This window comes from Asparagus officinalis, chromosome 5 (genome assembly GCF_001876935.1).
Source record: "Asparagus officinalis chromosome 5, Aspof.V1, whole genome shotgun sequence".
NCBI lineage: Eukaryota > Viridiplantae > Streptophyta > Magnoliopsida > Asparagales > Asparagaceae > Asparagus > Asparagus officinalis.
The window spans coordinates 90,773,183-90,786,854 of NC_033798.1; the positions used below are offsets into that span (position 1 = coordinate 90,773,183).

General features: G+C 40.1%; 1 protein-coding gene across 1 annotated transcript; it reads left to right on the top strand.

Annotated features, from left to right (window-relative positions):
- LOC109842158 (pre-mRNA-splicing factor CWC25 homolog) lies at nucleotides 1,637-13,556 on the top strand. Its single transcript, XM_020411065.1, has 4 exons — nucleotides 1,637-1,961; nucleotides 2,075-2,207; nucleotides 3,959-4,120; nucleotides 12,507-13,556. Exons 1-4 carry the CDS (start codon nucleotides 1,774-1,776, stop codon nucleotides 13,554-13,556), a joined length of 1,533 nt encoding a protein of 510 aa, XP_020266654.1. The 5' UTR covers nucleotides 1,637-1,773.

A 13,672-nucleotide genomic window follows, 5' to 3' on the forward strand; every position in this document is an offset into this window, starting at 1 on the left:
ATGCGCAATAGCCATATTCACTAACATATCACAATTAGCATTCGGAATCTCATGCACCTTGAGAGGGATCTCGATGGTGGCAGAATCTTCCTTTTTGGTTGTGAATGTCTTGTTATCTGACTTCTCCTTAGCAATCTCAGTCTTAAATGTCTCTGACTCTATGATTCGACATAATCGACGAAATCTTCTTTGTTGCTTCTTTGATGTTCTTCAAAAATCCAGACACTTGAACAAAGATGAATTGAGGTTTCTTAGTTTTGCCACAATCATAACCAATGTCAGATGTCTTTGTAAGATTATTTCACCTTAGTCGACATGGTACATCTAGAAAAGAAGGTGGAATGAGAACTTGAATAGAACAACAAAGGATCTTCATCATTGATGTTTTTGGAGAGTTCTCACATTAATTATGATTGTGGTAAAACTAAGAAACCTCAATCCATCTCTAAGAAAGACTCTGGATTTGTAAAGAACACTAAAATGGCAATAAAGAAAACTCCATGAGTTATGTCGATCATAGAACCAGAGGCATCTAAGACAGAGATTGCTAAGGCTAAAATCTTTTTAGTAGCGGAAAACGAGACACTCACAACCAAAAAGAAAGATTTTGTCGCCATCGAGATTCCTCTTGAGTTGCATAAGATTCCAATGCCAATCATGATATACTAGTGAAGATGGCTATCAGGCTGGATATTCCCACAAAGAGATTATGAGTGATATTACACATATTGATGTTGTCCTAGTAGAGGATGATATATTAGCGAGCGAGGCAATTGATGATACATGTGCCTTACTTGATGGAGGACATGAGACAAAAGAGATTAGAGAATTGTGTATAACCTCAAAATCCACTTAGGGTTGTTCTTTGATTCCATAAAGAGCGATCTTTGAATCCACGAAGAACTTCGGATCTACGAAGAGACTATAACAAAGAAGAATTTTATTGACAAAAAAGTTATCTATTAATTCTAGTGTTACTTGCCTCTTTTTAAGTAGAAAAAGAAAATAGACTCCTAATAAGACTAGAATTACAAAAAATAAAAAAAAATATCAAATCCTACCTTAAAAAAGTAGCAAATAATTATGAATCAAAATTGAATTTGTTTTCTAATCTAAATTGAGTCTAACTTTATTACTAAAAATAAATAAAAGCTGATTATTTTCATATTTCTGCCAAAAATAGGTGATACTGATGTAAATTTAGGAATTTGTTAATATGGATGACTTCATATCGTCGAGATAAGCGAATTTCATATATTATTATATGTTAGAACTCGCCTTCCGAATTGACAAACATGGTTATTTCTCTGCAGACAAGTTAATAATGCATCTGTATCCGCATTTGACTTGTGAAAGTCCCACTGCTTCATGAATTTGCTTGTTATGTATCCTACATCGCAAATTCTATGAAAAGCAAGCGAGAGTACATTGTTGCTCTAGTGAGTGAAAAAGTGTGAGGTATTTAAGTGCTGTTTAGCCTTAAAAATTGCAATTAGGCAAATTCCAGGGCAGTTACGTAAATGGGCTTTTATTGTGCTCAGCGTAGGGTTATACAGGTCATACAAGTCCGGACCCACATGGTCCTTACTTCTACAGCGGCCCACAAACTAATGTTCATCTTTCTCCTTTCCGCGTTTCTATTTCCGGTCCGCGTCGGCCTCTCCCCCAAAATAAAATCTCTGACGCTCTCTCTCCTTCTTCCCCCTCAAAAAGTAACATTAAAATTTAAAAAAAAAAACCCTAAAATCTCAGTCTCAAATCTAGAGAAAATCAATGGCGCTGAAGTTTCTGAACAAGAAAGGATGGCACACGGGGAGCCTCCGCAACATCGAGAACGTGTGGAAAGCGGAGCAGAAGCACAACGCCGAGCAAGCGAAGCTCGAGGAGCTCCGAAAGCAGATCCAGGAGGAGCGGGAGAAATCAGAGTTCAGGCAGCTCCAAGAACAGGCCGGCCTCGTCCCGTAATTCCAATCTCATCTCAGTTTTCGTCTCTTTTTAGTTTTTAGGGTTTTGAAAGGGGGAAGTGATTGTTTTTGTAATTTTTTTTTGGGGGTTTTGTTTCGATTTTTTTCAGGAGGCAGGAGAGGCTTGATTTTCTGTACGAGTCTGGGCTGGCTGTGGGGAAGGGATCTGAGGGGTTTAAAGCTCTCGAGGCCCCGGCTGCGGCAGCGACGACGTTGGCACCGGCCGAGGCCAGTTCTTCCAAGGTGTGGTTCTTTTTTCCCCCTTTTGCAAAATTTTGCGTGCGATTTTCCCCAGACAAATGGGATAGTTGGGGACTGTGGCTGTGCTAAGTGCTTGTGAAATTGGTTCTTTAATGTCACGAAAAGTAATCTTTGTGCGCAAGACGTATTAGATTGGAGGTGGCAGGGGAGAGAAAACAAGTTAATAGGAAGGAAGTACTTGAATGTATGTATGTGGCTTTAAACATCTACAGATCATGTAGGGTAGAACTTTTTATGAGCAATTTCCTGATTGAAGAATTATCACGTAACATTTCATTTGGGCTAATCAAACCAAGTCTTTAATCTACACATGGTTAGGGAAGAAGTGATTCTAGAATGCTACTTGACATTACAATACATAGTTAAAATAAGATTTTATAGAATGGCTATGTAACTAGGCAAGTTAATAGACCTGCTTGTTAGGAAATCAATCAGAAACATGCCCTGCATGCCCCCCAAAAATAAATAAATAAATAAAACTGTTTGTTGAAAGTTTGAAACAAGAACATAAGCTGGATAATATGTTATAAGTCAGGAAAAGCTATGAATTTATCCATTTGAGGTGTACGACTTGCTTAAATTGAGGATGCGAGAAAATCTCTTTAGATGATCTGCCTAAGTTGCATGGATACGGGTACGGTTACCGGTACAGGTGTAGTTACGGGTACGAGACACAACAAAATTGTAAAATGTAGGGTATAGGGACACAGCTATATATATATTGAAATTAATAATCCACATGAGATCATTATTGTTTTTTAATTCATATGTTATTAGAGTTAAATTTCCTATCACATTTCTAAGTTTCTTTTATAATGTTTATTATTATAAATCGGAAACTACTCATTTTTGAACAAGACACTCAAAAGACCCTTTCATAGTTTTGTACTTTTGGCAGTCTTATATGATCGTAGAATACCTATTAGATAAAGTGAAAATCTATTTGATGGTTGTAAGACCAACAATGCTTTATGGATTTAAATGTTATGGGTAATTAAAAAACATGTGCAAAAAATAAATGTAGCACTGTAGCAGAAATGAGAGGTTATGACGGTCTTGTGGATATACACTAAAAATCGAATAAAAAATGAGTGCATCTGTGGCTGGGAAATTAAAGGTTGCTCCTGTTTGAGGACAAAATGAGAGAATTAGCTGAGGTGGTTTGATCATAGACAACGGAGACCTCACACTGGGTAGAAAAAGTGATAATATTATACTTAATTGGCAAAGAGATCTAGATGGAGACCTAAAAGAACTTGGTTAGAAGCATTATAAAGGACACAATGAAGGTTAACTTGACGGAGAGATGGCCCAAAATAAAATGGAATGTAAGAATAGGATTTGACCCCGGAAATTTGGGATAAAGGCTTTGTTGTTGTTATGTGTTTAAGGTAGGAGAATCAGATCATTGTTGAAGCAGTGGCTCTAAGCCTAGGAGCAGACCGTATCAAACCTAATCTGAGGGACTTAAAAGTGTAGAGATGGCCAACACGAGAAGTACCCGTTAATAGACCAAAAAGACTTGCTTACCCAACGCTAGAAAGGTCACCATGAAGGCTTAATTGTCAGTTTTTTGACCTATCCTATTAGTTAATGCTATCACGGTCTAATAAACTTTAAGACCATCCTGCATTTGCTGAAGTCTGACGTTCTTGTTATCAGTAGCTTTTTTATATGATTTAACTTATTCTGATGTTGGTAAACTCTATTTTTTTATGTATACAATGTTATAGGCAGCAGCTCCAGGTGCTTTATTTGAAGACAAGCCTCAGTCAGCAAATGATGCATGGAGGAAACTCCACTCTGACCCCTTGCTGCTTATCCGACAGCGTGAGCAGGAAGCGCTTGCTCGGATTAAAAATAATCCTGTCCAGATGGCATTGATTCGGAAATCCGTAAGTCCTTTCATCAGTTTAAGCTTGTGTTGTGTAGATGCTTGGTCTTTAAACTTTGCATTAAAGTTTCAACGCAAGAGCTTATGTATAACCAACATCAAGCATTTTGACCTGATAGGCAGCTGCTAAACCTGCATTTAACAAAATAATATTAAGTTAATTACTTTCTAAGTGAACACACTCAAGTTTGCTCTTTGGCTTATTTTGAGCCTTAGAGATGACAATATTCCCTGTGGTAATTTATCATTTTATCATATGAAAATTCAGATGGTTGCGTCTTATCATACGAAAATTCAGAGGTATATGAGCATAAATTGCATAACTAGGCAAGTAACTCTATCTACAAGCCAAGTCATCGTTGAGGTTCTACAGCATTATCTTATCCTGCTCTTAGTTTCATGATACATCAGCTAAGAGTTGCCCAACTTACTATCAACTTGGCTTGTAAGTGGGGTTACTTGCCTGGTCGTGCAATTTAATGAATCCTCTTAGCCACCTCCAATTTGACGGGAAAATTCTTAAGAATGATGATGAAGTTCGATTAACAGTTGAAACATCATTCGAAATTTTTTCTTTAATAATAATATTATTGTTATTATTATTTTATTATTATTTTTTGGTGTGTTGCTGATTCCTGTCTTCATAGTTGATATATAACTCCATATTGTATGATTATAAAGTTCGATTAACTGTTGAAACATCATTTGAGCAAATTGTTTTCTTCTTTATTATTATTATTATTTATTTTGTGCGCATGTGCGTGTTACTGATTCCTGTCTTCATGGTTGATATGTAACTCCTGATGTTTCCTTCTAACTCCCTTGTTATGAAATATACTGTAGGCGTCAAAAAATGCTGAAAGATATCCAAATACAGCTCAAGAGGGAATCATCCAAAAAAGGCAGAAGAACACAAGTCTTGACTGTCTCGCCGTGCGAGACAGACTTGACTGTCTCGCCGCGCGAGACAGTCTTTACTGTCTCGCCGTGCGAGACAGTCTTTACTGTCTCGCGGGCGAGACAGACTTTTACTGTCTCGCCCACGCGAGACAGTCTTTGCTGTCTCGCCGTGCGAGACAGAATTTACTGTCTCGCACGTGAGACAGTTTTCAGATGGTCAAAACTACCTTTGCAACTGCCCTACACGTGGCCACTAACTGTTCAAGAACGCGAGACAGCAAACACTGTCTCGCCCGTCGAGACAGCAAAAGCTGTCTCGCGAACCTGTTTTCTGCCAACTGTTCTTGGAGGTTATAAATACCCTCCTAAGGCCATTTTTCCAGGGGGCTGATCATTGTGAGTACTTCAGAGCAATCCAGAGCAATCCAGAGCAGAGAGAGAGCAGAGGTCTTGAACTTTCGGCCACTCCTTGATAATCAGGCTTTGACTTGATTTCAAGAAGAACGACTATCTTACATCGATAAGATATCGTTTCAATTTCTCACTTCGATAAACGAAGTCAGAATCATAAACCCCTCACGATTCAATCAGAATCTGTGATTTGGTGGTCCACGAGTCAAAGCGCTCCCGGCACAGGCAAAGATCCCACGAAAGCAGTGATCCAAACAACGATCCTGCGTTTATTTTCTCAAGAGTTGTAATTTTTTTTTTGTTGTGTAAAAGAGTCTTATAAAAAGGCTGTTTTCTTTGAATTTATCAGTGTTTTCAAAGGCGCGCGCCTCATTGCGCCTCATGCGCCTCACGATGCGGGGCGATGACGAAGCGCCCCACATTTGATGCATCAGCGCCTCGCGTACCTCCGTACTTTGTGTAGGATGCATGTAGTATATTTCCTCATATAGTTTTGTTTGTTAACATTTCAATCGAGTCTTTATACTTGATATTCCATATCCCAAAAAGCAAAATAAATCCATTGGGCTTTTTTAATAACCTTCAATTGAGGACCATTACTAATCCTTTGTTTGGATATTAGTCTTGATTTAACATTTGATTTGAAAATTTATGAAATTTGCTACTATGTTGGGTGTTAGCATTAGAAATTAAGGCAATATATTGTGATTTTGTAGTAAGATATTATTTATCTTGATATTTTTCATGTAAATTCTAAAAACATGTTCTTTCGCGTTTGATCACATATATTAAAATATTATGTGTGTAGTGTGCGCCTCGCATCACTCGGGCGCGCGCATCGCGTTGCGCCTTGCACATGTGCGCGTAAAGATGTTTTGCGCTCTGCATTGCGCCTCGCGCATTGAAAACACTGGAATTTATTGTAATCGACCGAAGATATAATGAATTCGACAACAAATTCGACTTTTGGCGAAAACAAACTGGCGACCACAGTGGGAGCCAACGGTCTCGCTGCCGAGACCGTCGTGTCGCAGCCGATCAAGATTCCAGTTGAATCCATGGTCGAATACGAATTCGACCAGACCAAGTTTGAGGAATATCTCTCATCATCCTCTTCAAGATCTTCATTATCTCGCAAGTACAAGAGGATCTCACAATTGAGGAAGAGTTGCATGCCAAAGAAGGCACAAAATGAAGACTCTCGCTTGATTGTTGCTGAGAATTTCACTCGCAACACCTCTGCTCACAATGGCTCTTATCTAGTTGAAGAGTCATCAAACCAAAGCCCGCCGACATTGACGAAAAGAGCTCGTCAGAGACAGCGTCAGCGTCGTGCTCGTCAAATAGCTAAGGCATTTGAACAAACCGACGGAGTTCGTTATTATGCGGACTTAGAGTCGAGGAAACAACAAGTGGTTTGTTCAACGCAAAGACAAACTACTCACGTTTCTGCAACAACCAATCACTCGTATCTCTGCTAAAACAACGACGGATGAATGGACTATTGTCAAAAAGACTCGTTCGACCCTCAAAGAACGTATACAAAAACGTCGTGCAAAAGTTGCTAATGCTCATGCTCTCTCACAACAAAGACGAGAAAAGAGGAAGGAAATGGTGACCAAAGAATCACCAAAACTTCGTCAAGTTTGGATTCCAAAGTCTGGACTTATGCAAAATCAGCATTCGGAGCCCGTTAAGACTCCATACCCACAAGGGGGTGGTTCTAAACGTGCGACTCCCGACATAACCTTGGATCGCTTAAAGACAAAAATAAATTGTCCTGAGAATGCCAACAAGGTTTTATACCCCCAGAAGAAGACGCATTCACCAAATGATATCGTCATACCTGGGAGATCATACCAACAGACGATACGATTTTTTGGCAATCATACCGATGAATCGTATTATCAAGTTGAAGTTGTGAATAATTTTCGAAAGAGAGTTATTCGAGAGATAAACTCTCGTTGTTCCTGTGCGCGACTCGTTAAAACAGCATTATCAGAATGTGACTGTTTCAAACGAGAAGTCATCCCACGAAAAGTCTCTGTATTATCGAAACCTAAGCCGAGACATTTCCGCAAAAGAAGAGCAGCTGTCCAAAATGATGAATTCCCTGAAGTCACCATCAACGTGGCTGATAGAAGAAAGTCTAAACAGCATTCAAGTGACTCAAATCCCGACTTTTCCCCGAAAGGAAAAGTCAATCCAAGAATTGCTCAAAGGATGTCTCGACTCCAATTAGGAGCTATCAGACGCAGAGACTACAAGAGAATGCAAGAAGGAATGTCCTCGGAGGATGAATTCTCGGACACTTATTCTGCAATCGCTTCTGATGATACAATGTCTAGCACAGGACAAATCAGAGAAGTATTCACAATCACTGCTGATCAGTTCACTCAAATACTTCAGGAAGCTCTAGCCAAACAACGTGAAGAAATTAGAGCTGAAGTGAAGACAGAAATGAAGTTGGCTATCCAACAAATGAGAGAACTGTTAACTCAACAGCCTCAACCTCCTGAGTCCAATCAGCGATTTGAATCCAGCCACCACACTCGGAATGTTGTAGATGACAGTGATCCAGAGGTGGATGAAGTCATTATGGCTGATACACCTCCCAATGGCAATAACGCTGGGGGTGGTTTAACGGATCCTCCCAATAACGATATTGGGGGTGGTTCAATAGCACCTCTCACTGGGGGTGGTCCAATTATCTTTACTCGACATCATTCAGAAAGAAATGAAGACGATGACGGGAAAATGCAAAAACTTGAAGACAAAATCAATGCTTTGATGACGGCTCAAGAAGTTAAGAAGACGGGTATTCCATGTCCTTATCCGAGGGAATGGGATTCAATACCATACCCGACCAAATTCAATCTGATTAACTTCATACCGTTTGAGGGGAAGAGTTCGCCGATTCAGCACTTGATTTATTTCAAGTCTCATTTGGGCATGATCTCTGGAAACGAGGCTTTAATGGTCCGGTCATTCGTTGGCACCCTTCGCGGGCCCGCCTTCGATTGGTACCGACGGCTCAAGCCAGGGAGCATCAATTGCTGGGATGACATGGAAAGTTTGTTCCTCAGCAATTTCTTCGATGATGACACCGAAGTGTCAATCGGAACCCTTTTGGATGAGAAGCAAAAAGACGGAGAGTCAGTTGACAATTTTGTCAAACGTTTCCGTAACAAAGCAATGAATTGCAGAGATCCTATTACAGAGGAGTTCATCCTGCAAACATGCCACAATAACCTTTCCATCGATGTCCTGGAAGCTCTGGGGGTCGTGCCATCCACAACTTGGAAGGAGTTAAAATCTCGGGGTGAACAAGCTGAGCACTTTCTTAAAAGAAAGAAAGCTGAGAGAGGCCAACCAATGACATCTGCAATCGTTGAGAATGCGACTCTCGATCCGAGGTTTCAAAAGGAATATTCTTTCGAAGATGATGAAGCTCCAGCCATATTGGAATACCTCCTCGCTAATGACAAAATCGAGCTACCACCTATTAAAGATCAGGATGGAGCTAAGAGGATTACGGATCCAAACTACTGTGCGTACCACAGAAGGGTTCTTCATCCCACTGAGATTTGCTTTGGACTCAAAAATAAGATCCAAACCCTAATTGACTCCGGCGTCATAACGACGAAAGAAGTCGAATAAAGACGACCATAAACTCCATTGGGTACACGAGTATAAAGTATAAACTGCTTCTCCATCTCACTCCGAAAAGTATACGAGTATAAACTGCTCCTCGACACTCCAAAGAGTATATGAGTATAAACTGCTTCTCGATTATCCAACTGAGTACAATGTTAAACCCGGTTTCGCAAAGGAAGCTGGGGGTGGATGATTTATATAACGGGAAGTTCCTGGAGAATCTTATATTCTTAAGGATAACCCGAATATGCGATTGAGGATAACGTACTCCTCGTTACACCCAGTTTTGCAAAGAAAGCTGGGGGTGGATAATTCATGTAACGGGAAGTTCCCGGAAGAATGTTAAATGTAATATTCTTAGGGATAACCCCGATCATTATGAACAAAGTGATAAACACTAAACTCCTACTATGACTTCCGAATACTCTTTTGCTGAGATGAGATTCGATCACCTCTTTAGATCAATCTTCCCTCACAAAATTCCCATTTTGGTCAAACCTTTAAACAGTTAGGACCAAAGCCAAAATCCCCTCTCGATTCGTTCCATGAACGAGAGGTCCACAAATTGAACGATCAAACCTTTAAACAGTTAGGATCGTCTCAAATTCCCATCTTGGTCAAACCTTTAAACAGTTAGGACCAAAGCCAGAATCCCCTCTCGATTCGTTCCATGAACGAGAGGTCCACAAATTGAACGATCAAACCTTTAAACAGTTAGGATCGTCTCAAATTCTATTTTGGTCAAACCTTTAAACAGTTAAGACCAAAACCAAAATCCTCTTTTGGTCAAACCTTTAAACAGTTAGGACCAAAGCCAAAAGCCCCTCTCGATTCGTTCCATGAACAAGAGGTTCACAAATTGAACGATCAAACCTTTAAACAGTCAGGATCGTCTTAAAACTCCCACTTGGTCAAACCTTTATTGAACGATCAAACCTTTAAACAGTCAGGATCGTCTTAAAACTCCCACTTGGTCAAACCTTTAAACAGTTAGGACCAAAGCCAAAATCCCCTCTCGATTCCTTCCATGAACGAGAGGTCCATTCAAGTTGATCGATCAAACCTTTAAACAGTGAGGATCGTATCAAATTTCCACTTGGTCAAACCTTACTACAGTTAGGATCACAACCAAAATCTCTTCTCGATTCATTCCACGAACGAGAGGTCCATTCTCAAGTTGAATAGTCAAACCTTATGACAGTTAGGATTATTCAAACCAGTCCAGATTTTTCCTTTGTACCAGGAGATAGAATATAAAATTCTTCCTCTCCGATTCCGGGTTCATCTCTACCAACAAACAAGAGACCAGGAGATAGAATATAAAATTCTTCCTCTCCGATTTCGGGTTTATCTCTACCAACAAACAAGAGACCAGGAGATAGAATATAAAATTCTTCCTCTCCATCATCGGGTTTATCTCTACCAACAAACAAGAGATCAGAAGATAGAATATAAAATTCTTCCTCTCCGATTCTGGGTTCATCTCTACCAACAAAAAAGAGACCTCGATTCTGGGTTCATCTCTACCAACAAAAAAAAGACCTGAATACTCCAATAGGTACACGAGTCTAAACTGTTTTCCTACCCTCAACAGGAAGTTTCTGGAGAATATTACTCAGAATATTCTTAAGAATAACCTGAATACTCCAATAGGTACACGAGTCTAAACTGTTTTCCTATCCTTAACAGGAAGTTTCTGGAGAATATCAGTTAAAATATTCTTGAGAATAACCTGACTACCCCTAAACGGGTATATTCAGTGTCAACTTGACGACAAGAGCTGATTTCACAAGTACAAGTTCCAGCTTTAATTCAAGATCTCTACAATGGACAAGCGATAAACGCGATGCCGGAAGAATCTTAACTATTCTACAAAGCACTGAATAGATTGAGAGACAAAGAGATCAAAAGTTGAAGCCACCTACGGGTTCCTCTACACGATCTACTCAACCAAGCATTGAAAGGATCGTAAGTAAGATCTATCTTATCCAAAGCATCCCAGAACTCCTCTATAAAAGATTGAGTCTGGAATACTTTGGAGGGGGTATCTGTAGGGCGAGACAGTATTTACTGTCTCGCCGTGCGAGACAGAATTTACTGTCTCGCACGTGAGACAGCTTTCAGATGGTCAAAACTACCTTTGTAACTGCCCTACACGTGGCCACTAACTGTTCAAGAACGTGGGAAACGTCGTGGGCGAGAATCACGTGGATAACTGCCAAAATAACGGAGTTTGAAACGTGGGAAGGCAATTAAGATGAAAACTGCCAGAAATGTAGACAGTATTTTACTGTCTCGAGACAGCAAACACTGTCTCGCCCGTCGAGACAGCAAAAGCTGTCTCGCGAACATGTTTTCTGCCAACTGTTCCTAGAGGCTATATATACTCCCCGAAGGCTATTTTCTCAGGAGGGCGGATCATTGTGAGTACTTCAGAGCAATCCAGAGCAATCCAGAGCAGAGAGAGAGAGCAGAGGTGCTGATCTTACGGCCAATCCTTGAAATTGAGCTTTGACTTGATTTCAAGAAGAACGACTATCTTACATCGATAAGATATCGTTTCAATTTCTCACTTCGATAAACGAAGTCAGAATCATAAACCCCTCACGGTTCAATCAGAATCTGTGACTTGGTGGTCCACGAGTCAAAGCGCTCCCGGCACAGGCAAAGATCCCACGAAAGCAGTGATCCAAACAACGATCCTGCGTTTATTTTCTCAAGAGTTGTAATTTTCTTTTTGTTGTGTAAAAGAGTCTTATAAAAAGGCTGTTTTCTTTGAATTTATTGTAATCGACCGAAGATATAATGAATTCGACAACAAATTCGACTTTTGGCGAAAACATATACTGCTCCTAGTTTCCTTTTTTATATTATTCTCCAATCAAGGTCAATTGTCATCTTGGACCTTAACACCTTAATTGACATTCACTTGGAATCTGAAATAATATCCTTTTAAGCATTCACAATGTCCTCTGATCTTCAACCAAGGTCAATTTGTCTTTTTTAAGCATTCACACTTTTGGTGAGTACGTGTTGGTTTCTAAGATGCCTGTATGGCAATTTCAAAGTCATCATTTCAAGATGACGTTAACTTCCTCTAAATACATGAACGCTGTCAAGTTCCCAGAGACAATCAATTTTATCAAATTGAGCTTATATGATGTTCAAGTACATGCACAGCATTGATTTGATACCTACAAAGCATATACCAAATTTTTAAGTGTTGAACTTCGGCTTGTAATATTTTCTGAACCCACAATGTAATGCTGCTGTCAGCTGCATTTGTATGTGGACATAATTATGGACCAGGTGAAAGCAATACTACGTCATACCAGTTGGCTATAAAAGAGGCAAAATGAATTTATATAATTGCATATTTTCATCATCCAGTATCTAAAAGAGACATTGTACTCAAGCAGGTAGAAGCTGAGAAGAAAGATGGAAAGGGGAAGCGGGAGAAGAAGAAGCACAAGAGGAAGCATCATCATAAGTCGAAAACCAAGAGGGGTTCAGACTCAGAGGACCCAAGTGAAAACGAGGAAGATAGAAGGAAAAGAAGTCGTCCAGCATATGATCCACTGAAGCATAGCAAACAGAAGCTTTCATCTAAAGACAGCAGCGAAGATGAGGAAGATAGAAGAAAGAAGCACGGCAAACAGAAGCATTCATCTAAAGACAGTAGTGAAGACGAGGAAGATAGAAGAAAGGGCGATCGTTTAGCATCTGATCGCCACAAAGACGGCAGCTCAGAACATGAGAAAAGATCATCCAGAATCCGGTCTGATTCAAGGTATTCCAGTGAGAGTGAAGAAGACCGGAGAAAGAGTCATAGAGAGAGCAACTTGAAGCATGAAAAGCGTACATCCAAAGTCCGTTCTGATTCGAAATATTCCAGTGAGAGTGAACAAGACAAGAGAAAGAGTTACAGGGACAGCAACTTGAATCATGAAAAGCGCTCATCCAGAGTCCGCTCTGATTCAAGATATCCAAATGAGAGCGACCATCATCGTGAATACGGACAAAATAGACGTTCATCTCGACATCATGAGAGAGATGAAGAGAGAAGAAGGCATATCCCTTCAACATCTGAGCATCATCGTTCCAATTCTGAGAACGGTGCAGAAAACAAGAACAACGTAACTCACACACAGAATCAACAGCAGCCAGGCTACAATCGTCGAAAGGGAGTTCCAAAGATGACAGAAGAGGAGAGAGAAGCAAAGTTGAGAGAGATGCAGCTTGATGCTGAGCTGCATGAGGAGCAGAGGTGGAAGAGGATAAAGAAGGCAGCGGATGCTGATGCCAAAGAAGCAATGCAGGCTCGCACCTCTGGTGGTAAGAATTTCTTGGATGATGCTCAGAAGAGCATTTACGGAACAGAGAAGGGAGGGAGTTCTACGATTGAGGAGAGTGTCCGTCGTCGTGCCATGAGAGCAATGCATTCAGGCGTTGAATTTCAATGTTATTAAAAAGCCATTTTTTCCCTATGGGGTTTGTTCAAATTCTCTACTAGATAGTGCTGTTGTATTTGGTACTCTTTTATATATTTTTGGAGAATAAGATAATAACTTGAGATGCAAGTCCC